Source organism: Amblyraja radiata, chromosome 15 (genome assembly GCF_010909765.2).
Source record: "Amblyraja radiata isolate CabotCenter1 chromosome 15, sAmbRad1.1.pri, whole genome shotgun sequence".
Lineage (NCBI taxonomy): Eukaryota > Metazoa > Chordata > Chondrichthyes > Rajiformes > Rajidae > Amblyraja > Amblyraja radiata.
In genome coordinates, this window is record NC_045970.1 from 48429663 (window position 1) to 48446872 (window position 17210).

At 47.2% G+C, this 17210-nt stretch overlaps 1 protein-coding gene across 3 annotated transcripts in view; it reads left to right on the top strand.

The window, feature by feature from the left end:
- papss2 (3'-phosphoadenosine 5'-phosphosulfate synthase 2) overlaps positions 1-16352 on the top strand; it is a 52490-nt gene extending 36138 nt beyond the window's left edge. For all 3 annotated transcript variants that reach the window (XM_033034357.1, XM_033034356.1, XM_033034355.1), the window contains 6 exons: positions 1365-1476; positions 3284-3489; positions 6337-6472; positions 9249-9517; positions 14272-14501; positions 16017-16352. In XM_033034357.1, the coding sequence (XP_032890248.1) occupies positions 1365-1476; positions 3284-3489; positions 6337-6472; positions 9249-9517; positions 14272-14501; positions 16017-16158 (1095 nt within the window). In that variant the 3' untranslated portion in view covers positions 16159-16352. The remainder of the gene's footprint in view (positions 1-1364; positions 1477-3283; positions 3490-6336; positions 6473-9248; positions 9518-14271; positions 14502-16016) is intronic.
- Positions 16353-17210: the final 858 nt, after the last annotated feature.

Consider the following 17210-nt stretch of genomic DNA (forward strand, 5'->3'; position numbering starts at 1 on the left):
GTAAACCCTGCCCTTCCGCCTCTCTGAGGCTTTACTCCAGCGAGACTAATGATCAATGCAAGATGGACACAAAAATGCTGGAGTAACTCAGCGGGACAGGCAGCATCTCTGGAGAGAAGGAATGGGTGGAGGAGACCCTTCTTCTGACTGTCCCGAGAAGGGTCTTGATCTGATATAAACCAGCATCTGCAGTTCCTTCCTACACACTGATAAATGCAAAGCAGATTGCTTCAGACTTTATCGAATAGTCAAGATTCAAGAGTATTTCATTGCCCTATGTACCAGATGGAACAATGAAATTCTTACTTAATAGTGATAGGGAAAGTAGACAAAAATGCTGGAGATACCCAGCGGGCGAGGCAGCATCTGTGGAGCAAAGGAATAGGTGACGTTTCGGGTCGAGACCCTTCTTCAGACTGATGTGGGGTGCGGGAGGGGGGGGGGGCGGGAAGAATAAAGGAAGAGGCAGAGACAGTGGGCTGTGGGAGAGCTGGGAAGGGGAGGGGAAGGAGGGAGAAAGCAAGGACTACCTGAAATTGGAGACGTCAATGTTCATACCGCTTGTGTGTAAACTACCCAAGCTAAATATGAGGTGCTGCTCATAGTGCGAATAGTGAAAGGTCTGGATAGAGTGGATGTGGAGAGGATGTTTCCACTAGTGGGAGAGTCTTAGAGGACGTTCCTTTAGGAAGGAGATGAGGAGGAATGTCTATAGTCAGAGGGTGGTGAACCTTTGGAATTCTTTGCCATAGAAGGTTGTGGAGGCCAAGTCAATGGATAGATTCGGCGGAGATAGGTAGATTTGTGATTAGTACGGGGTTATGACGGGTGTCAGGGGTTACGGGGAGAAGGCAGGAGAATGGGGTTAAGAGGGACAGATAGATCAGCCATGATGAAATGCCAGACTACACATGATGGGCCGAATGGCCTAATTCTGCTCCTATCTCTTATGAACGTACACAATTGTTGCATTCCCTTTTCACACCTGCACCAAAATAAAAGTAGGGGAGAACGTAAAAACTCCGTACAGACAGCACCCGTATTCAGGATTGAACCTGGGTCTCTGGAGCCGTGAGGCAGCAACTCTATCGTTGTGTCACCTGCCTGCGTTTGGCCCATACCCCGTTAAATCTTTCCCTATCTCTTGTTTCCCTCTCCCTCCCCCTCCCCCATCGACTTTCAGTCTGAAGAAGGGTCTCGACTCGAAACCCTCACCTGCACCTTTTCTCCAGAGATGCTGCCTGGCCCGCTGAGTTACTCCAGCATTTTTTGTGTCTATCTATAATAGTGTCGTTAATAATGGTGTTTTACACAGGGAGGTTGGAGTGGAGGTGGATATAGCTCCGGGTTTGTTTCTCTTGCAGTTGGATCTGCAGTGGGTGCAGGTGTTATCGGAAGGATGGGCCACCCCTCTCTCGGGCTTCATGAGGGAACGGGAGTTCCTCCAGGTTCTGCACTTTGGGATGCTCTTGGACGGTAAGACTGCAAACTCTCCAAACCCTATCAGTGATGGCAGTAATCCGTACACCAAACACCACCTACCCTTGTTCTCCAGGGTGATTTCACATGGAATTTGTCATAGTGTCAAAGAGTGATACAGTGTGGAAACAGGCCCTTCGGCCCAACTTGCCCACACCGGTCAACAATGTCCCAGCTACACTTGTCCCACCTTCCCAATGCTTGGTCCATATCCCTCCAAACCTGTCCTACCCATGTACCCGTCTAACTGTTTCTTAAATGTTGGGATAGTCCCAGCCTCAATTACCTCCTCTGGCAACTCGTTCCATACACCCACCACCCTTTGTGTGAAAAAGTTACCCCTCAGATTCCTATTAAATCTTTTCCCCCTTCACCTTGTATCTATGTCCTCTGGTCCTCGCTTCCCCTACTCTGGGCGAGCGATTCTGTGCATCTACCCGATCTATTCCTCTCATGATTTTATACACTAGGTTGAAATAAATTCAATAGGTTGAAATAAAATGCTAATATTGATAAGTTGTGAGAATTCAGATGCAGAGTGTGAAATCTCGACCTCAATGCTAAAAATTGTGAAAGATAATTTTCCATTTTCTTTAGTTTTAGTTTTAGAGATACAGCGCGGAAACAGGCCCACCGAGTCCACACCAGCCAGCGGTCCCTGCGTATAAACACCATCCCACACACACTAGGGACAAGTTTACACTTCTACCAAGTCAATTAACCTACAAACCTGTGCGTCTTTGGAGTGTGAGAGGAAACCAAAGATCTCGGAGAAAATCCAGGCGGGTCACAGGGGGATCGTGCAATGGTCGGTGTGGACTCGGTGGGCCGGAGGTCTAGTTTCCAAGCTGTATGTCAGACCATTCACCAGTTCCATGATATCCCACTTTCCCATCCACTGCACACTAGGGGGACATTTACTGAGGCCAATTCACCTACAAAGCCTCAAGTCTTTGGGATGTGGGAGGAAACCAGATGTTGATCAATGGGCCCTTATTTAAATATGTAGATCAATGGGGTCCTTATTTAAATATGTAGATCAGTGAGGCCCTTATTTAAATATGTAGATCAATGGGGTCCTTATTTAAATATGTAGATTAATGAGGCCCTTATTTAAATATGTAGATCAATGGGGTCCTTATTTAAATATGTAGATCAATGGGGTCCTTATTTAAATATGTAGATCAATGAGGCCCTTTTTTAAATATGTAGATCAATGGGGCCCTTATTTAAATATGTAGATCAATGGGGCCCTTATTTAAATATGTAGATCAATGGGGCCCTTATTTAAATATGTAGATCAATGGGGCCCTTATTTAAATATGTAGATCAACGGGGCCCTTATTTAAATATGTAGATCAATGGGCCCTTATTTAAATATGTAGATCAATGGGGCCCTTATTTAAATTTGTAGATCAATGGGACCCTAATTTAAATATATAGATAAACATGACCCTTATTTAAATATGTAGATAAATGGGGCCTTAATTTAAATATATGGATCAACATGGTCCTTATTTAAATATGAAGATAGACACAAAAAGCTGGAGTAACTCAGCGGGACAGGCAGCATCTCCGGAGAGAAGGAATGGGTGACGTTTCGGGTCGAGACCCTTACTCAGACTGAAGAAGGGTCTCAACCCGAAACGTCACCCATTCTTTCTCTCTGAAGAAGCTGCCCGTCCCGCTGAGTGAGTTGCTCCAGCATTTTGAGTTATAAACTAGCGTCTGGCAGTTCCCTCCGACGGGCTTTGAAAGGGACGCGGCTTTGACCCCGTGGGGTGACGGGTCTTGTCGTCCGCAGGTGGACTCATCAACCTGACCGTTCCCATCGTCCTGCCCGTCGGCACGGACGACAAGGTTCGCATCGCCGGCAGCTCCGCCATCGCCCTCGTCTACTCTGGCCGCACCGTGGCTGTCCTCCAGAAGCCCGAGTTCTACCAGCACCGGCAGGAGGAGCGCTGCGCCCGGCAATGGGGAACCACCTGCGAGAGTCACCCCTACATTAAAGTACGTAACAACCCCCGCGGTCTACTCATTGGAGACCCTCCGACTATCTCCAATTGGACGTAAGACACAAAAAGCTGGAGTAACTCAGCGGGACCGGCAGCATCTCTGGAGAGATGGAATGGATGACTTTTCGGGTTGAGACCCTTCTTCAGAGCTCTAATCTGACTTTACTGGCTTTGCCTTGCACTAAACATTTTTCCCTTATCATGTATCTGTACACTGTGGACGGCTCGATTGTAATCATGTATTGTCTTTCCGCTGACTGGTTAGCACGCAACTCCTTTTCCGTTTCAATTTCAGTTTTGGTTTAGTTTATTGTCACGTGTACCAGCCAGCAGAAAGACAACACATGATTACAATCGAGTCATTTGCAATGTACAGATACATGATAAGGGAATCCTTTTATCCTGTATCTGAAAACGCACCCCACCAGATTCAGGGACAGTTTCCTCCCAACTTTTTCAATTGTATCGCTGCATGGACATTCTTGCCATAGAGGGAGTACAGAGAAGGTTCACCAGACTGATTCCTGGGATGGCAGGACTTTCATATGAAGAAAGACTGGATGGACTCGGCTTGTACTCGCTAGAATTTAGAAGATTGAGGGGGGATCTTATAGATCTTACAGGCTAGATGCAGGAAGATTGTTCCCGATGTTGGGGAAGTCCAGAACAAGGGGTCACAGTTTAAGGATAAAGGGGAAATCTTTTAGGACTGAGTTGAGAAAAACATTTTTTACACAGAGAGTGGTGAATCTCTGGAATTCTCTGCCACAGAATGTAGTTGAGGCCAGTTCATTGGCTATATTTAAGAGGGAGTTAGATGTGGCCCTTGTGGCTAAAGGGATCAGGGGGTATGGAGAGAAGGCAGGTACAGGATACTGAGTTGGATGATCAGCCATGATCATATTGAATGGCGGTGCAGGCTCGAAGGGCCGAATGGCCTACTCCTGCACCTATTTTCTATGTTTCTATGGCAAATTCATTTCACTGTACCTTAGTTGGTGCATGTGACAAATGCATTTGAACCTTGAACCTTGTTATCGGGCACCAAACCATCCTCTCAGCAGCTCGGGAGCGGTCCTGACCTCCCGTGTATCTCATTGGAGATCTTCGGACTATCTCTAATCGGACTTTACTGAACTTTATCTTACACTATATATTATTCCCTTTATCCTGTATCTGTACACAGGGGGTGGCTTGTTTGCAATCATGTATAGTCTTTCCACTGACTGGACAGCACGCAACAAAAAGGCTTTTCACTGTAACCGGAGAGGATGTTTCCACTAGTGGGAGAGTCAAGGACCAGAAGCCATAGTCTCTGATTCTGTGGAATTAATCGCCACAGAAGGCTGTGCAGGCCAAATCAATGGATATTTTTAGGCGGAGATTGCCAGATTCTTGATTAGTACGGGTGTCAGAGGTTATGGGGAGAAGGCAGGAGAATGGGGTTGCGTGGGAAGGATAGATCAGCCATGATTGAATGGTGGAGTGGATATGATGGGCCGAATGGCCTAGTTCTGCTCCTATAACTAAATAACATGAAGTTTAAGGATAAGGGGGAAATCTTTTAGGACCGAGATGAGAAAAAAAAATTTCACACTGAGAGTGGTGAATCTCTGGAATTCTCTGCCACAGAAGGTAGTTGAGGCCAGTTCATTGGCTATATTTAAGAGGGAGTTTGATGTGGCCCTTGTGGCTAAAGGGATCAGGGGGTATGGAGAGAAGGCAGGTACAGGATACTGAGTTGGATGATCAGCCATGATCATATTGAATGGCGGTGCAGGCTCGAAGGGCCGAATGCCTACTCCTGCACCTATTTTCTATGTTTCTATGAACTTATGAAAACCCGTGTTAAGACACTAACTAAGCAATTAAGAAAGAACTACGTTTGAATTTCATAATAGCTAGCTTCAGTTCATTAAATCGGACAGCATGTGACGGCACGGTGGCGCAGCGGGTAGAGTTGCTGCCGTACGCGCCAGCGCCAGCGCCATGGTCTTTATGGAGTTTGCACAATAATAGACAACAGACAATAGGTGCAGGAGTTGGCCATTCGGCACCTCGAGCCAGCACCGCCATTCAATGTGATCATGGCTGATCATCCCCAATCAGTACCCCGTTCATGCTTTCTCCCTGTATCCCTTGACTCCGCTCCCCATTTTCCCCGTGACCTGCGTGGGTTTCCTCCTGCTGCTCCCACACACCAAAGACGTACAGGTTTCTCGGTTAATTGGCTTCAATAAAAACAAAATTGTAAATTCTCCCTGGTGTATATGACAGTGCTGGTGTACGGGGTGATCGCTGGTCGGCACGGTCTCGGTGGGCCGAAGGGCCTGTTTCCACGCTGTATCTCTAAACCCAAAGTGTAGTTTCACACGTCAGGGCAGAAGTTGTGAGTTTACGCAGGTCATGGAGTGATACAGTGTGGAAACAGGCCCTTTGGCCCAACTTGCGTACAATGGCCAGCATGTACCAGCTACTCTAGTCCCACCTGCCCGTGTTTGGTCCATATCCCTCCAAACCTGTCCTATCCATGTACCTGTCTAAGTATTTCTTAAACGTTGGGATAGTCCCAGCCTCAACTACCTCCTCTGACAGCTTGTTCCACCACCATTTGTGTGAAAAAGTGACCCCTCAGATTTCTATTAAATCTTTTCCCCTTCACCTTGAACCTAGGTCCTCTGGTCCTCGATTCACCTACTCTGGGCAAGAGACTGTGTGCATCTACCCGATCTATTCCGCTTATGATTTTACACACCCTCTATAAGATCACCCCTCATCCTCCTAGTGGGCGGGATATTGAAAACGCGATCCATTAAATGTTGTTTTCCAAACTAACTTCCAGATGGTGATGGAGAGTGGCGACTGGCTCGTTGGAGGAGACCTCCAGGTACTGGAGCGGATCCGGTGGAATGACGGCTTGGATCAATATCGTCTAACACCCATGGAGCTCAAACAGAAGTTCAAGGACATGAACGCTGGTAAAAAACATCTCCTTCACTCACTCTCATCTCCCCTCTTCTCCCCTCTTCTCCCATCGGGCAAAGAGTACGGAAGTGTGAAAACGCACACCTCCAGATTCAGGGACAGTTTCTTCCCAGCTGTTATCAGCTTCCCAACTGAAACATCCCACCACAACCAGAGAGCCGTGCCGAACCACCATCTACCTCATTGGTGACCCTCGGACTATCCTTTTAAGAAAGAACTGCAGATGCTGGAAAAATCGAAGGTAGATAAAAATGCTGGAGACACTCAGCGGGTGAGGCAGCATTTATGGAGCGAAGGAATAGGTGACGTCTGAAGAAGGGCCTCGACCCGAAACGTCACCTATTCCTTCGCTCCATAGATGCTGCCTCACCTGCTGAGTTTCTCCAGCATTTCTGTCTACCTCGGACTATCTTTGATCGGACTTTACTGGCTTTCTGCTGCATTCACCCATTTTGCATTTTGCTGGAGTCATTATTCATATTAAATATTATGACATTAAATTGAAAACTCGGTCTCATTTAATCCCATGTTTGCTCTAAAGTCCTGAACCATCATCTACCTCATTGGTGAACCTCGGACTATCCTTGCCCAGACTTTACTGGTTTAACCTTGCACTAAACGTTATTCCCTATAATCATGTATCTGTACACTGTAAATGGCTCGAATGTAATCATGTGTTGTCTTTCCGCTGACTGGTTAGCGCACAACAAAAGCTTTCTACTGTCCCTCGGTGCATGTGACAATAAACTAATCTAAACTAAACCAAAATCGCCAAATTCAGTGGTATTGATATTGCTAAATCGATTATCCTTTGTTCTGAACTAGCTGGACTGTTCTAATAATCTCTTTTCGCTGCTCGGTTAATAATAATAATAATAATGGATGGGATTTATATAGCGCCTTTCTAATACTCAAGGCGCTTTACATCGCATTATTCATTCACTCCTCAGTCACACTCGGTGGTGGTAAGCTACTTCTGTAGCCACAGCTGCCCTGGGGCAGACTGACGGAAGCGTGGCTGCCAATCTGCGCCTACGGCCCCTCCGACCACCACCAATCACTCACACACATTCACACACAGGCAAAGGTGGGTGAAGTGTCTTGCCCAAGGACACAACGACAGTATGCACTCCAAGCGGGATTCGAACCGGCTACCTTCCGGTTGCCAGCCGAACACTTAGCCCATTGTGCCATCTGTCATCGGTTAAGGCACATAACATCGTCCATCAGTCACTTTGTGGTTTATTTCTCAGTTTTTTGTTCCATGTAGAGTCATAGAGTGATACAGCATGGGAACAGGCCCTTCAGCCCAACTTGCCCACACCAATATGCCCCATCTACACTAGTACTGCCTGCCTGTGTTTGGCCCATATCCTATCCATTGATCGTCACAAAGTCAGTGGATCTGGCAAGCATTTCTGGAGAAAAGGAATGGGTGACGTTTCGGGTCGAGACCCTTCTTCGGACTGCTGCAATAAACTGACATTCCAGCACCTGCAGTTGCTCGTGTCTCCTGCCACAGATGCTGCCTGACCTGTGCAGTTCTTCCGGCACTTTGTGCTTTGAGTGCTATGACCGCCTTGAGTTAAGCACGAGGGCTCACGGTGGCGCAGCGGTAGAGTTGCTGCCTTGCAGCGCTGGAGACCCGGGATCGATCCCGACTACGGGTGCTGCCTGTACGGAGTTTGTACGTTCCCCCCCCCCGTGACCTGCATGGGTTTTCTCCGAGATATTCAGTTTCCTCCCACCCTCCAAAGATGTACAGGTTTGTAGGTTAATTTGTATAAAATGTAAAAATATTGTCCCCAGTGTGTGTGTAGGACAGCGTTAATGTGCGAGGATCGCTGGTCGTCACGGACTCGGTGGGCCGTAGGGCCTGTTTCCGTGCTGTATCTCTAAATTAAACTAAACTAAACTGGACCAAAGCAAGTTTCCTGCGACAGAAATCCTTTGTGATTAGTGCGGGTGTCAGGGGTCGTGGGGCGAAGGCTGGAGAATGGGGTTAGGAGGGAGAGATAGATCAGCCATGATTGAATGGCGGAGTAGACTTGATGGGACAAATGGCCTAATTCTGCTCCTATCCCTTATGAGCTTATGAATTTATGGTAGGACATAGGATTAATTGCCTAGATGTTTCAGGTGTGATGGGCTGTATGCCTCCCTTCTGAGCCACGGATGGAACTGAGCACTGCTGGGTTATAAAATTCCACCGAGTGTGATATATGGGCGCAGAATTTCAAACTGAGGATATATATAACTGAAGTATATAACTGAGAACCAAATAAGTTTCACATACTGTATGACCTTATGACCTGTGAAGGAAGGAACTGCAGATGCTGGTTTAAAACAAAGATAGACACAAAAAGTCGGAGTAACTCAGCGGGACAGGCAGCATCTCTGGAGAGAAGGAATGGGTGGCATTTCGGGTCGAGACCCTTCTCCAGTCTGAAGATGGGTCTCGACCCGAAACGTCACCCATTCCTTCTCTCCAGAGTTGCTGCCTGTCCCGCTGAGTTACTCCAGCTTTGTGTGTCTGTCTTCATTTGTTAGCTGTTAGTTGGGTGAAAACGAGAAGCTGGTGCGACTTGGGTGGGGGAGGGATGGAGAGAGAGAGAGAGAGAGATCTTATGACCTAAGACAGACACAAAAAACTGGAGTAACTCAGCAGGACGGGCAGCATCTCTGGAGAGAAGGAATGGGTGACGTTTCGTTCGAGACCCTTCGTCAGGCTCTTTTGACCTTATGACCTTTCTCTCGTCCCTGCCGCAGATGCGATCTTTGCGTTCCAGCTGCGCAACCCGGTGCACAACGGCCATGCGTTGCTGATGCAGGACACCAGGCGCAGGCTGCTGGAGCAGGGCTACAAGCGGCCGGTGCTGCTGCTGCACCCGCTGGGCGGCTGGACCAAGGATGATGACGTGCCGCTGGCCTGGCGCATGCGGCAGCACGCGGCCGTGCTGGAGGAGGGCGTGCTGGACCCCAGCTCCACCGTCGTCGCCATCTTCCCCTCGCCCATGATGTACGCTGGCCCCACCGAGGTCAGTCGCCGAGCCTTGCCTTTTGTGGAGTCTTTGCAGTTGATGCAGAGAAACAGAAAATAGGTGCAGGAGTAGGCCATTCGGCTTCGGCCCTTCGAGCCTGCACCGCCATTCAATATGATCATGGCTGATCATCCAACTCAGTATCCCATCCCTGCCTTCTCTCCATACCCCCTGATCCCTTTAGCCACAAGGGCCACATCTAACTCCCTCTTAAATATAGCCAATGAACTGGCCTCAACTACCTTCTGTGGCAGAGAGTTCCACATGGCATCCCCCACACCCCATCCTTCTGCATTCTCCCCATAAACCCTGAAACCCCTGATTTCAGTATAGGAGTAGAGAGGTTCTTCTGCAGTTGTATAGGGCTCTGGTGAGACCACATCTGAAGTATTGTGTACAGTTTTGGTCTCCTAATTTGAGGAAGGACATCCTTGTGATTGAGGCAGTGCAGTGTAGGTTCACGAGATTGATTCCTGGGATGTCAGGACTTTCTGGCGGGACTGTCGTATGAGGAAAGATTGAAAAGACTAGGCTTGTATTCAATGGAGTTTAGAATGATGAGGGGGATCTTATAGAAACATATAAAATTATAAAAGGACTGGACAAGCTAGATGCAGGAAAAAAATTCCCAATGTTGGGTGAGTCCAAAACCAGGGGCCACAGTCTCAGAATAAAGGGGTAGGCCATTTCAGACTGAGGTGAGAAAAAACTTTTTCACCCAGAGAGTTGTGAATTTGTGGAATTCCCTGCCACAGAGGGCGGTGGAGGCCAAATCACTGGATGGATTTATGAGAGAGCTAGATAGAGCTCTAGGGGCTAGTGGAATCAAGGGATATGGGGAGAAGGCAGGGGACGATCAGCCATGATCGCAATGAATGGTGGTGCTGGCTCGAAGGGCTGAATGGCCTCCTCCTGCACCTATTTTCTATGTTTCTAGTTTCTATGATACCCATAGAGTCACAGAGTGATACATAGAAGCATAGAAACAATTGTCCCCAGTGTGTGTGTGTGTGTAGGGGCAGTATTAATGTGCGGGGATCGCTGGTCGGCACGGTCTCGCTGGGCCGAAGGGCCTGTTTCTGTGCTGTATCTCTAGAATGAGCTAAACTACACAAGCTATAAGATGTATACGCTCAAATGACAGTGCAAAAGGATTAATGGAAAACTTTAGAAGATTGAGAAGTGGTATATCAACAAATACCCCCTTGAACTTCTGCAGGTGGACTTATAGAAAGATAGAAAATAGGTGCAGGAGTAGGCCATTCGAACCTTCGAGCCAGCCATTCAATATCATCATGGCTGATCATCCAAAATCAGTGCCCCATTCCTGCTTTCTCCCTACATCTCTTGATTCCGTTAGCACTGAGAGCTACATCTAACTCTCTCTTGAAAACATCCAGCGAATTGGCCTCCACTGCCCTCTGTGGCAGAGAATTCCACAGATTCACAACTCTCTGGGTGAAAAAGTTTTCCCTCATCTCAGTGCTAAATGGCCTACCCCTTATTCTTAAACTGTGACCCCCTGATTCTGGACTCCCCCAACATGGGGAACATTTTTCATGCATCTAGTCTGTCCAATCCTTTAAAAATGTTATATGTTTCTATAAGATTCCCTCTCATCCTAAATTCCAGTGAATACAAGCTCAGTCGACCCATTCTTTCAGTCAATACATCACCACCCCCCCATCCTGTTGCCGTCTTCCAATAACCTCTGACTCTCGTAGAGTTATTGAGTGATACAGTGTGGAAACAGGTCCTAACGGCCCAACTTGCCCATACGTCCAACATGTCCCAGCTACACTAGTGCGGCCTGCTTGCGTTTGATCCATATCCCCTCCAAACCTGTCCGATCCATGTACCTGTCAATCTGTTTCTTAAACGTTGGGATAGTCCCTGCCTTAACCACCTCCTCTGGCAACTTGTTCCGTACACCCACCACCCTTTGTGTGTAAAAGTTACCTCTCAGATTCCTATTAAATCATTTCCCCTTCACCTTAAACCTATGTCCTCTGGTCGTTGATTCACCTACTCTGGGCAAGAGACTCTGTGCATCTGCCCGATCTATTCCTCTCATGATTTTTTACACCTTTGAAAGATCACCCCTCATCCTCCTGCGCTCCAAGTAATAGAGTCCCAGCCTACTCATCCTCTCCCCATAGGTTTGAGACCCTTTAGACTGAGAGGGACTCTTAGGTCTGAAGACTTGACTCTTAATGTCGCCAACTCCTTTCCTCCAGAGATGCTGCCTGGCCCGCTGAGTTACTCCAGCACTTTGTGTCCTTATACAGTATGATGTGGATTAGGAGGATACTAGGCTGGTGTGGCAGCAATTTGAAGTAAATGTTAATCAGGAAATCATAAGTCTGCAGTCCCTATTTCTCTGGCAATCTAAACTTATGCAGAGAAGAGAGATTGAATGTGGAGAAGATGTTTCCACTAGTGGGAGAGTCTAGGACCAGAGGCCATAGTCTCAGAATAAAAGGACGTCCCTTTAGAAAAGAGATGGGAAGGAATTTCTTTAGTCGGAGGGTGGTGAATCTGTGGAATTCATCTCCACAGAAAGCTTTAAGGCGGAGATTAACAGATACTTGATTAGTACGGAGGTTGTGGGGCGAAGGCAGAAGAATGGGGTTAGGTAGGGAGAGATAGATCAGCCAGAATTGAATGGCGGAGTTGACTTGATAGACAATAGACAATAGGTGCAGGAGTAGGCCATTCGGCCCTTCGAGCCATTCAATATGATCATGGCTGATCATCCCCAATCAGTACCCCGTTCCTGCCTTCTCCCCATATCCCGTGACTCCGCTATCTTTAAGAGCCCTATCTAGCTCTCTCTTGAAAGCATCTAGAGAACCTGCCTCCACTACCCTCTGAGGCAGGGAATTCCACAGACTCACCACTCTCTGTGAGAAAAAGTGTTTCCTCGTCTCCGTTCTAAATGGCTTACTCCTTATTCTTAAACTGATGGGCTGAATGGCCTAATTCTACTCCTATCAATTATGACCTTATGAATGGTGGAGTGGATGGGCTGAATGGCCTAGTTCTGCTCTTATCACTTATGAAATTATGAGATCAGATAACACTATACATAAATATGATCAAACTCATCTTGTAGACTTGATGGGCCAAGTGACATTACTGTTGCTCCTAGAACTCATGAACTTCTGAAGATCAGGGATTGGGAGAATCTGGTGGGGAAATAGCCGTGAATGTAAATCACCCGCACTCCATCATTTCAAGCTGTCATCTCACGCAATGCTGAGAATGTCTTAATATGCACCAAGCCTTATCTTATTTTAAGCGCTTCAATGACAATGCAGAATTTTGGCATTGATCAAGAATGCAAATCCAGCAGTTCCGGCTGGAGGAAGTGGGACTTGGTTCAAGAGAGAGTAAAAAAATAAGGAAGGGTCTTAACGAGGACCCACTGAGTTGCATCCAGCACTTTGTGTCTTTTTCTGTAAACCAGCATCTGCAGTTTCTTGTATCTCTATCCTCCAGTCTTTTGACTTTAGACTTTGGAGATACAGTGTGGAAACAGGCCCTTCATCCCACCGAGTCCCTGCCGACCTGCGATCACCCGTACACTAGTCCTATCCTACACACTAGGGACAATTTGCAGAAGCCTATTAGCCCACAAATCTGCGCGCCTTTGGAGTGTGCACCCGGAGAAAACCCATGTAAATTACGGGGAGAACGTGCAAACTCCGTACAGACAGCACCCAGAGTCAGGATCGAACCCGGGTCGCTGGCGCTGTGCGGGTGCAACACCATGGTGGTGCCACCGTACTGAAGTTACTTAAAATTGGAAAGTTCGGTGTTCATGCTGCTGAATGATGCTATTATGTGTTGAGAATTCGCTACATTGTATCCCACTTAAGATCACAGTTAAGAATAAGGAGTTTACACAGATTAAGAATAAGGGATAAGCCATTTAGAACGGAGACGAGGAAACACTTTTTCTCACAGAGAGTGGTGAGTCTGTGGAATTCCTTGCCTCAGAGGGTGGTTCTCTGGATGCTTTCAAGAGAGAGCTAGATAGGGCTCTTAAAAATAGCGTAGTCAGGGGATATGGGGAGAGGGCAGGAACGGGGTACTGATTGGGGGTGATCAGCCATGATCACATTGAATGGCGATGCTGGCTTGAAGGGCCAAATGGCCTACTCCTGCACCTATTGTCTATTGTCGATTGTCTATTGTCTATCACACCTTCCCCAGCCAACAATGGATCTCCTGGGCACAAAAAGCTGGAGTAACTCAGCTGTGTATTTCAAGTTCAAGTGGGTTTGTTGTCATGTGTCCCTGATCGGACAATGAAATTCATGCTTTGCTTCAGCACACAGAACATAATAGGCATTGACTACAAAACACATGAATAAATAAACTGATAAAGTGCAAATAACAGATAATGGGTTATTAACGTTCAGAGTTTTGTCCGAGCCAGGTTTAATAGCCTGATGGCTGTGGGGAAGTAGCTATTCCTGAACCTGGTCGTTGCAGTCTTCAGGCTCCTGTACCTTCTACCTGAGGGTAGCAGGGAGATGAGTATGTGGCCAGGATGGTGCGGGTCTTTGATGATACTGCCAGCCTTTTTGAGGCAGCGACTGCGATAGATCCCCTCGATGGAAGGAAGGTCCGAGCCGATGACGGACTGGGCAGTGTTTACTACTTCTAAACTGAACTAAACTAAACTGCTTCGTTGCAACAGTTGGGTTCTTCGTACACGTGTTAACGTTGCTGCCCCCTTGCAGGTCCAGTGGCACTGCAGGTCCCGGATGATTGCTGGAGCCAACTTCTACATCGTGGGCCGAGACCCGGCCGGCATGCCTCATCCCGTGACCAAGAAGGACCTGTACGAACCCACGCACGGCGCAAAGGTGCTGAGCATGGCCCCAGGCCTCACCACAGTGGAGATCATACCCTTCAGAGTGGCCGCCTACGACAAGGACAAGAGGTGCATGGACTTCTACGACCCTGGAAGGTGAATAGTGAAAGGCCCGGATAGAGTGGATGTGGAGAGGATGTATCCACTAGTGTTACAGAGTCTAGGACTAGAGATCATAGCCTGAGAATGAAAGGACATTCTTTTAGGAAGGAGATGAGGAGAAATTTGAATCTGTGGAATTCTTTGCCACATAAGGATGTGGAGGCCAAGTCGGTGGATATTTTTAAGGCAGAGATAGATGGATTTTTGATTAGTACTGGTGTCCAAAGATACTAGGTTCCTCTAGTATCTTTGCTGGTGTCTGGGGTTATGGGGAGAAGGCAGGAGAATGGAACTAGGGGGGGGGAGAGATAGATCAGCCATGATTTAATGGCAGAGTAGACTTGATGGGCCGAATGGCCTAATTCTGCTCCTAGAACTTATGAACGTTAGAAGGTTTCTGATTAGTTTAGTTTGATGTTAGTTTAATGTTAGTTAATGTTCATTCAAGTTAACACTCGATGGGCTGGATGGCCTAATTCGACTCCTATCACATGTGACCTAATGAATGTGCATGCTGAACATGATGCCAAGGTCAACTAATCTCCTCTGCCCTGCACGTGACCCATGCCCAGACCATCGCATAAACCAACCTCCCTCTACACAGAGACATGCTGTCTGACCCCATGGGTTACTCCAGCACTTTGTGTCTCTTTTTGTAAACCAGCTTCTGCAGTTCCTTGTGTCGGGTGTTTTTGGAATCCGATTTTGCTGACTGAGGACAGTTGCTGGTCCTGAGCTACTCCACAACATGGACCCACAAGTATATACACACACATACACACACATGCACGCACACACATGCATACACACAGATACACATGTACATGCGCGCACACACACACTTACACACACACTTACATTCACACAACACACACATACACCCACACACATACACATTCACACACATATGCATGCACACACATACATACACACATATATACATGTATATCTTTGGGAGAACTGGGGATGGGGACTGGACATTGTGCCTTCCCCCACAGTGGTAACCATTGTGGGGGGATGATTTTTGCGTGTAAGTGATTATTTTAGTTTGTGTCCAAGATGGCTGTCGGAAGGGAGAGTGGACGCTGGCGCGGTTTAGCTGCCGCTGCTCTCTCTTCACATTGTGTTTTTGATTTTTTTGTCTTTGGATCGAATGCTGTCTTTAATTTGTGTATTGGTGATGTCTTTATTATTTATTTTACTCCGATTATATGTTTTTTACTCTTGTTAAATTCTGTAAGGTGTCCTTGAGACTTTTGAAAGGCGCCCACAAATAAAATTTATTATTATTATTATTATTATTATGTGTGCACGCCCACGCCCACGCCCACGCCCACGCCCACGCACACGCACACGCGCACATGCACACGCACACACACACGCACGCCCACGCCCACGCCCGCGCGCGCACACACATACACACATACACACACACACACACACACACACACACACACATTTTAAATGCAGAGTGCATTAAATTTGTATTTTGTTTCACTTTATTTTTAGACCACAGAGTTTCGATTTCATCTCAGGCACTCGTATGAGGCAGCTCGCTCGGGAGAATAAAAATCCACCTGATGGTTTCATGGCTCCAAAGGCATGGAAGGTGCTGACAGAATACTACTCCTCGCTGGAAAAGAGCAATTAATGTTTCCTTCTTTGCAACACAAAAGGCATTTTATGAAAGGCTGTTTCCTTACCCGCTGTCCTTCTGTGTAGTCTCATCATTTCACGATTTTTAATTCTTGAATCAGTCTGATTTACATGTATCAATGTCTTAATCTCCAAGTGGTGGAGTGAAGATCTAGCTGGAAAATTAGGTCATTTTCATTCCGATTTTTTTTAAAATGCTTATTTATTACTTTCTTTTAATGTGTTCACATAATTGTAAAAGCTGGTCTCTGTTTGTTGGTTTGTTTGGTTTTTCTTTGATGTGCAGTTTTGTTGGGTGGGAGAAGTTTTTCGAGGGATGCGGACAGGTTGGTCTACCTTAGACGGGGCATCTTGGCCGGCATGGACGAGTTGGGCCGAAGGGCCTGTTTCCGTGCTGCAAGGGTTGAGGACTCTATCAAAGGTTTGAAGGGATATGGACCAAACGTGGGCAGGAGGGAGAAGCCTAGATGGGGCGTCTTGGTCGGCATGGACGAGTTGGGCCGAAGGGCCTGTTTCCGTGCTGCAAGAGTTGAGGACTCTATCAAAGGTTTGAAGGGATATGGACCAAACGTGGGCAGGAGGGACCAGCCTAGATGGGGCATCTTGGTCAGCATGGATGAGCCGGGTCAGTTTCTGTGCCCTATGACACTTCCTGTCACCATTTACTTCATGTTGGACGTCAAAAGTAGATGTAAAGTTTTTAACATTATACAGAATTTCTGCTCCAAAGCTAGTGGCAGCACTTTTAAATGATTCTGTTGGTAGGCAAAAATGCTGGAGAAACTCAGCGGGTGAGGCAGCGTCTATGGAGGGAAGGAATAGGCGACGTTTCAGGTCGAGACCCTTCTTCAGACTTATTTTGGAGGGGTGGGGGAGGGAAAAAGAAAGGAAGAGGCGGATACAGTAGGCTTGTTGGGAGAGCTGGGAATGGGAGGGGAAAGAGGGGGAAAGCAAGGACTATCTGAAATTGGAGAAGTCAATGTTCATCCCGCTGGGGTGTAAACTACCCAAGCTAAATATGAGGTGCTGCTCCTCCAATTTGCGGTG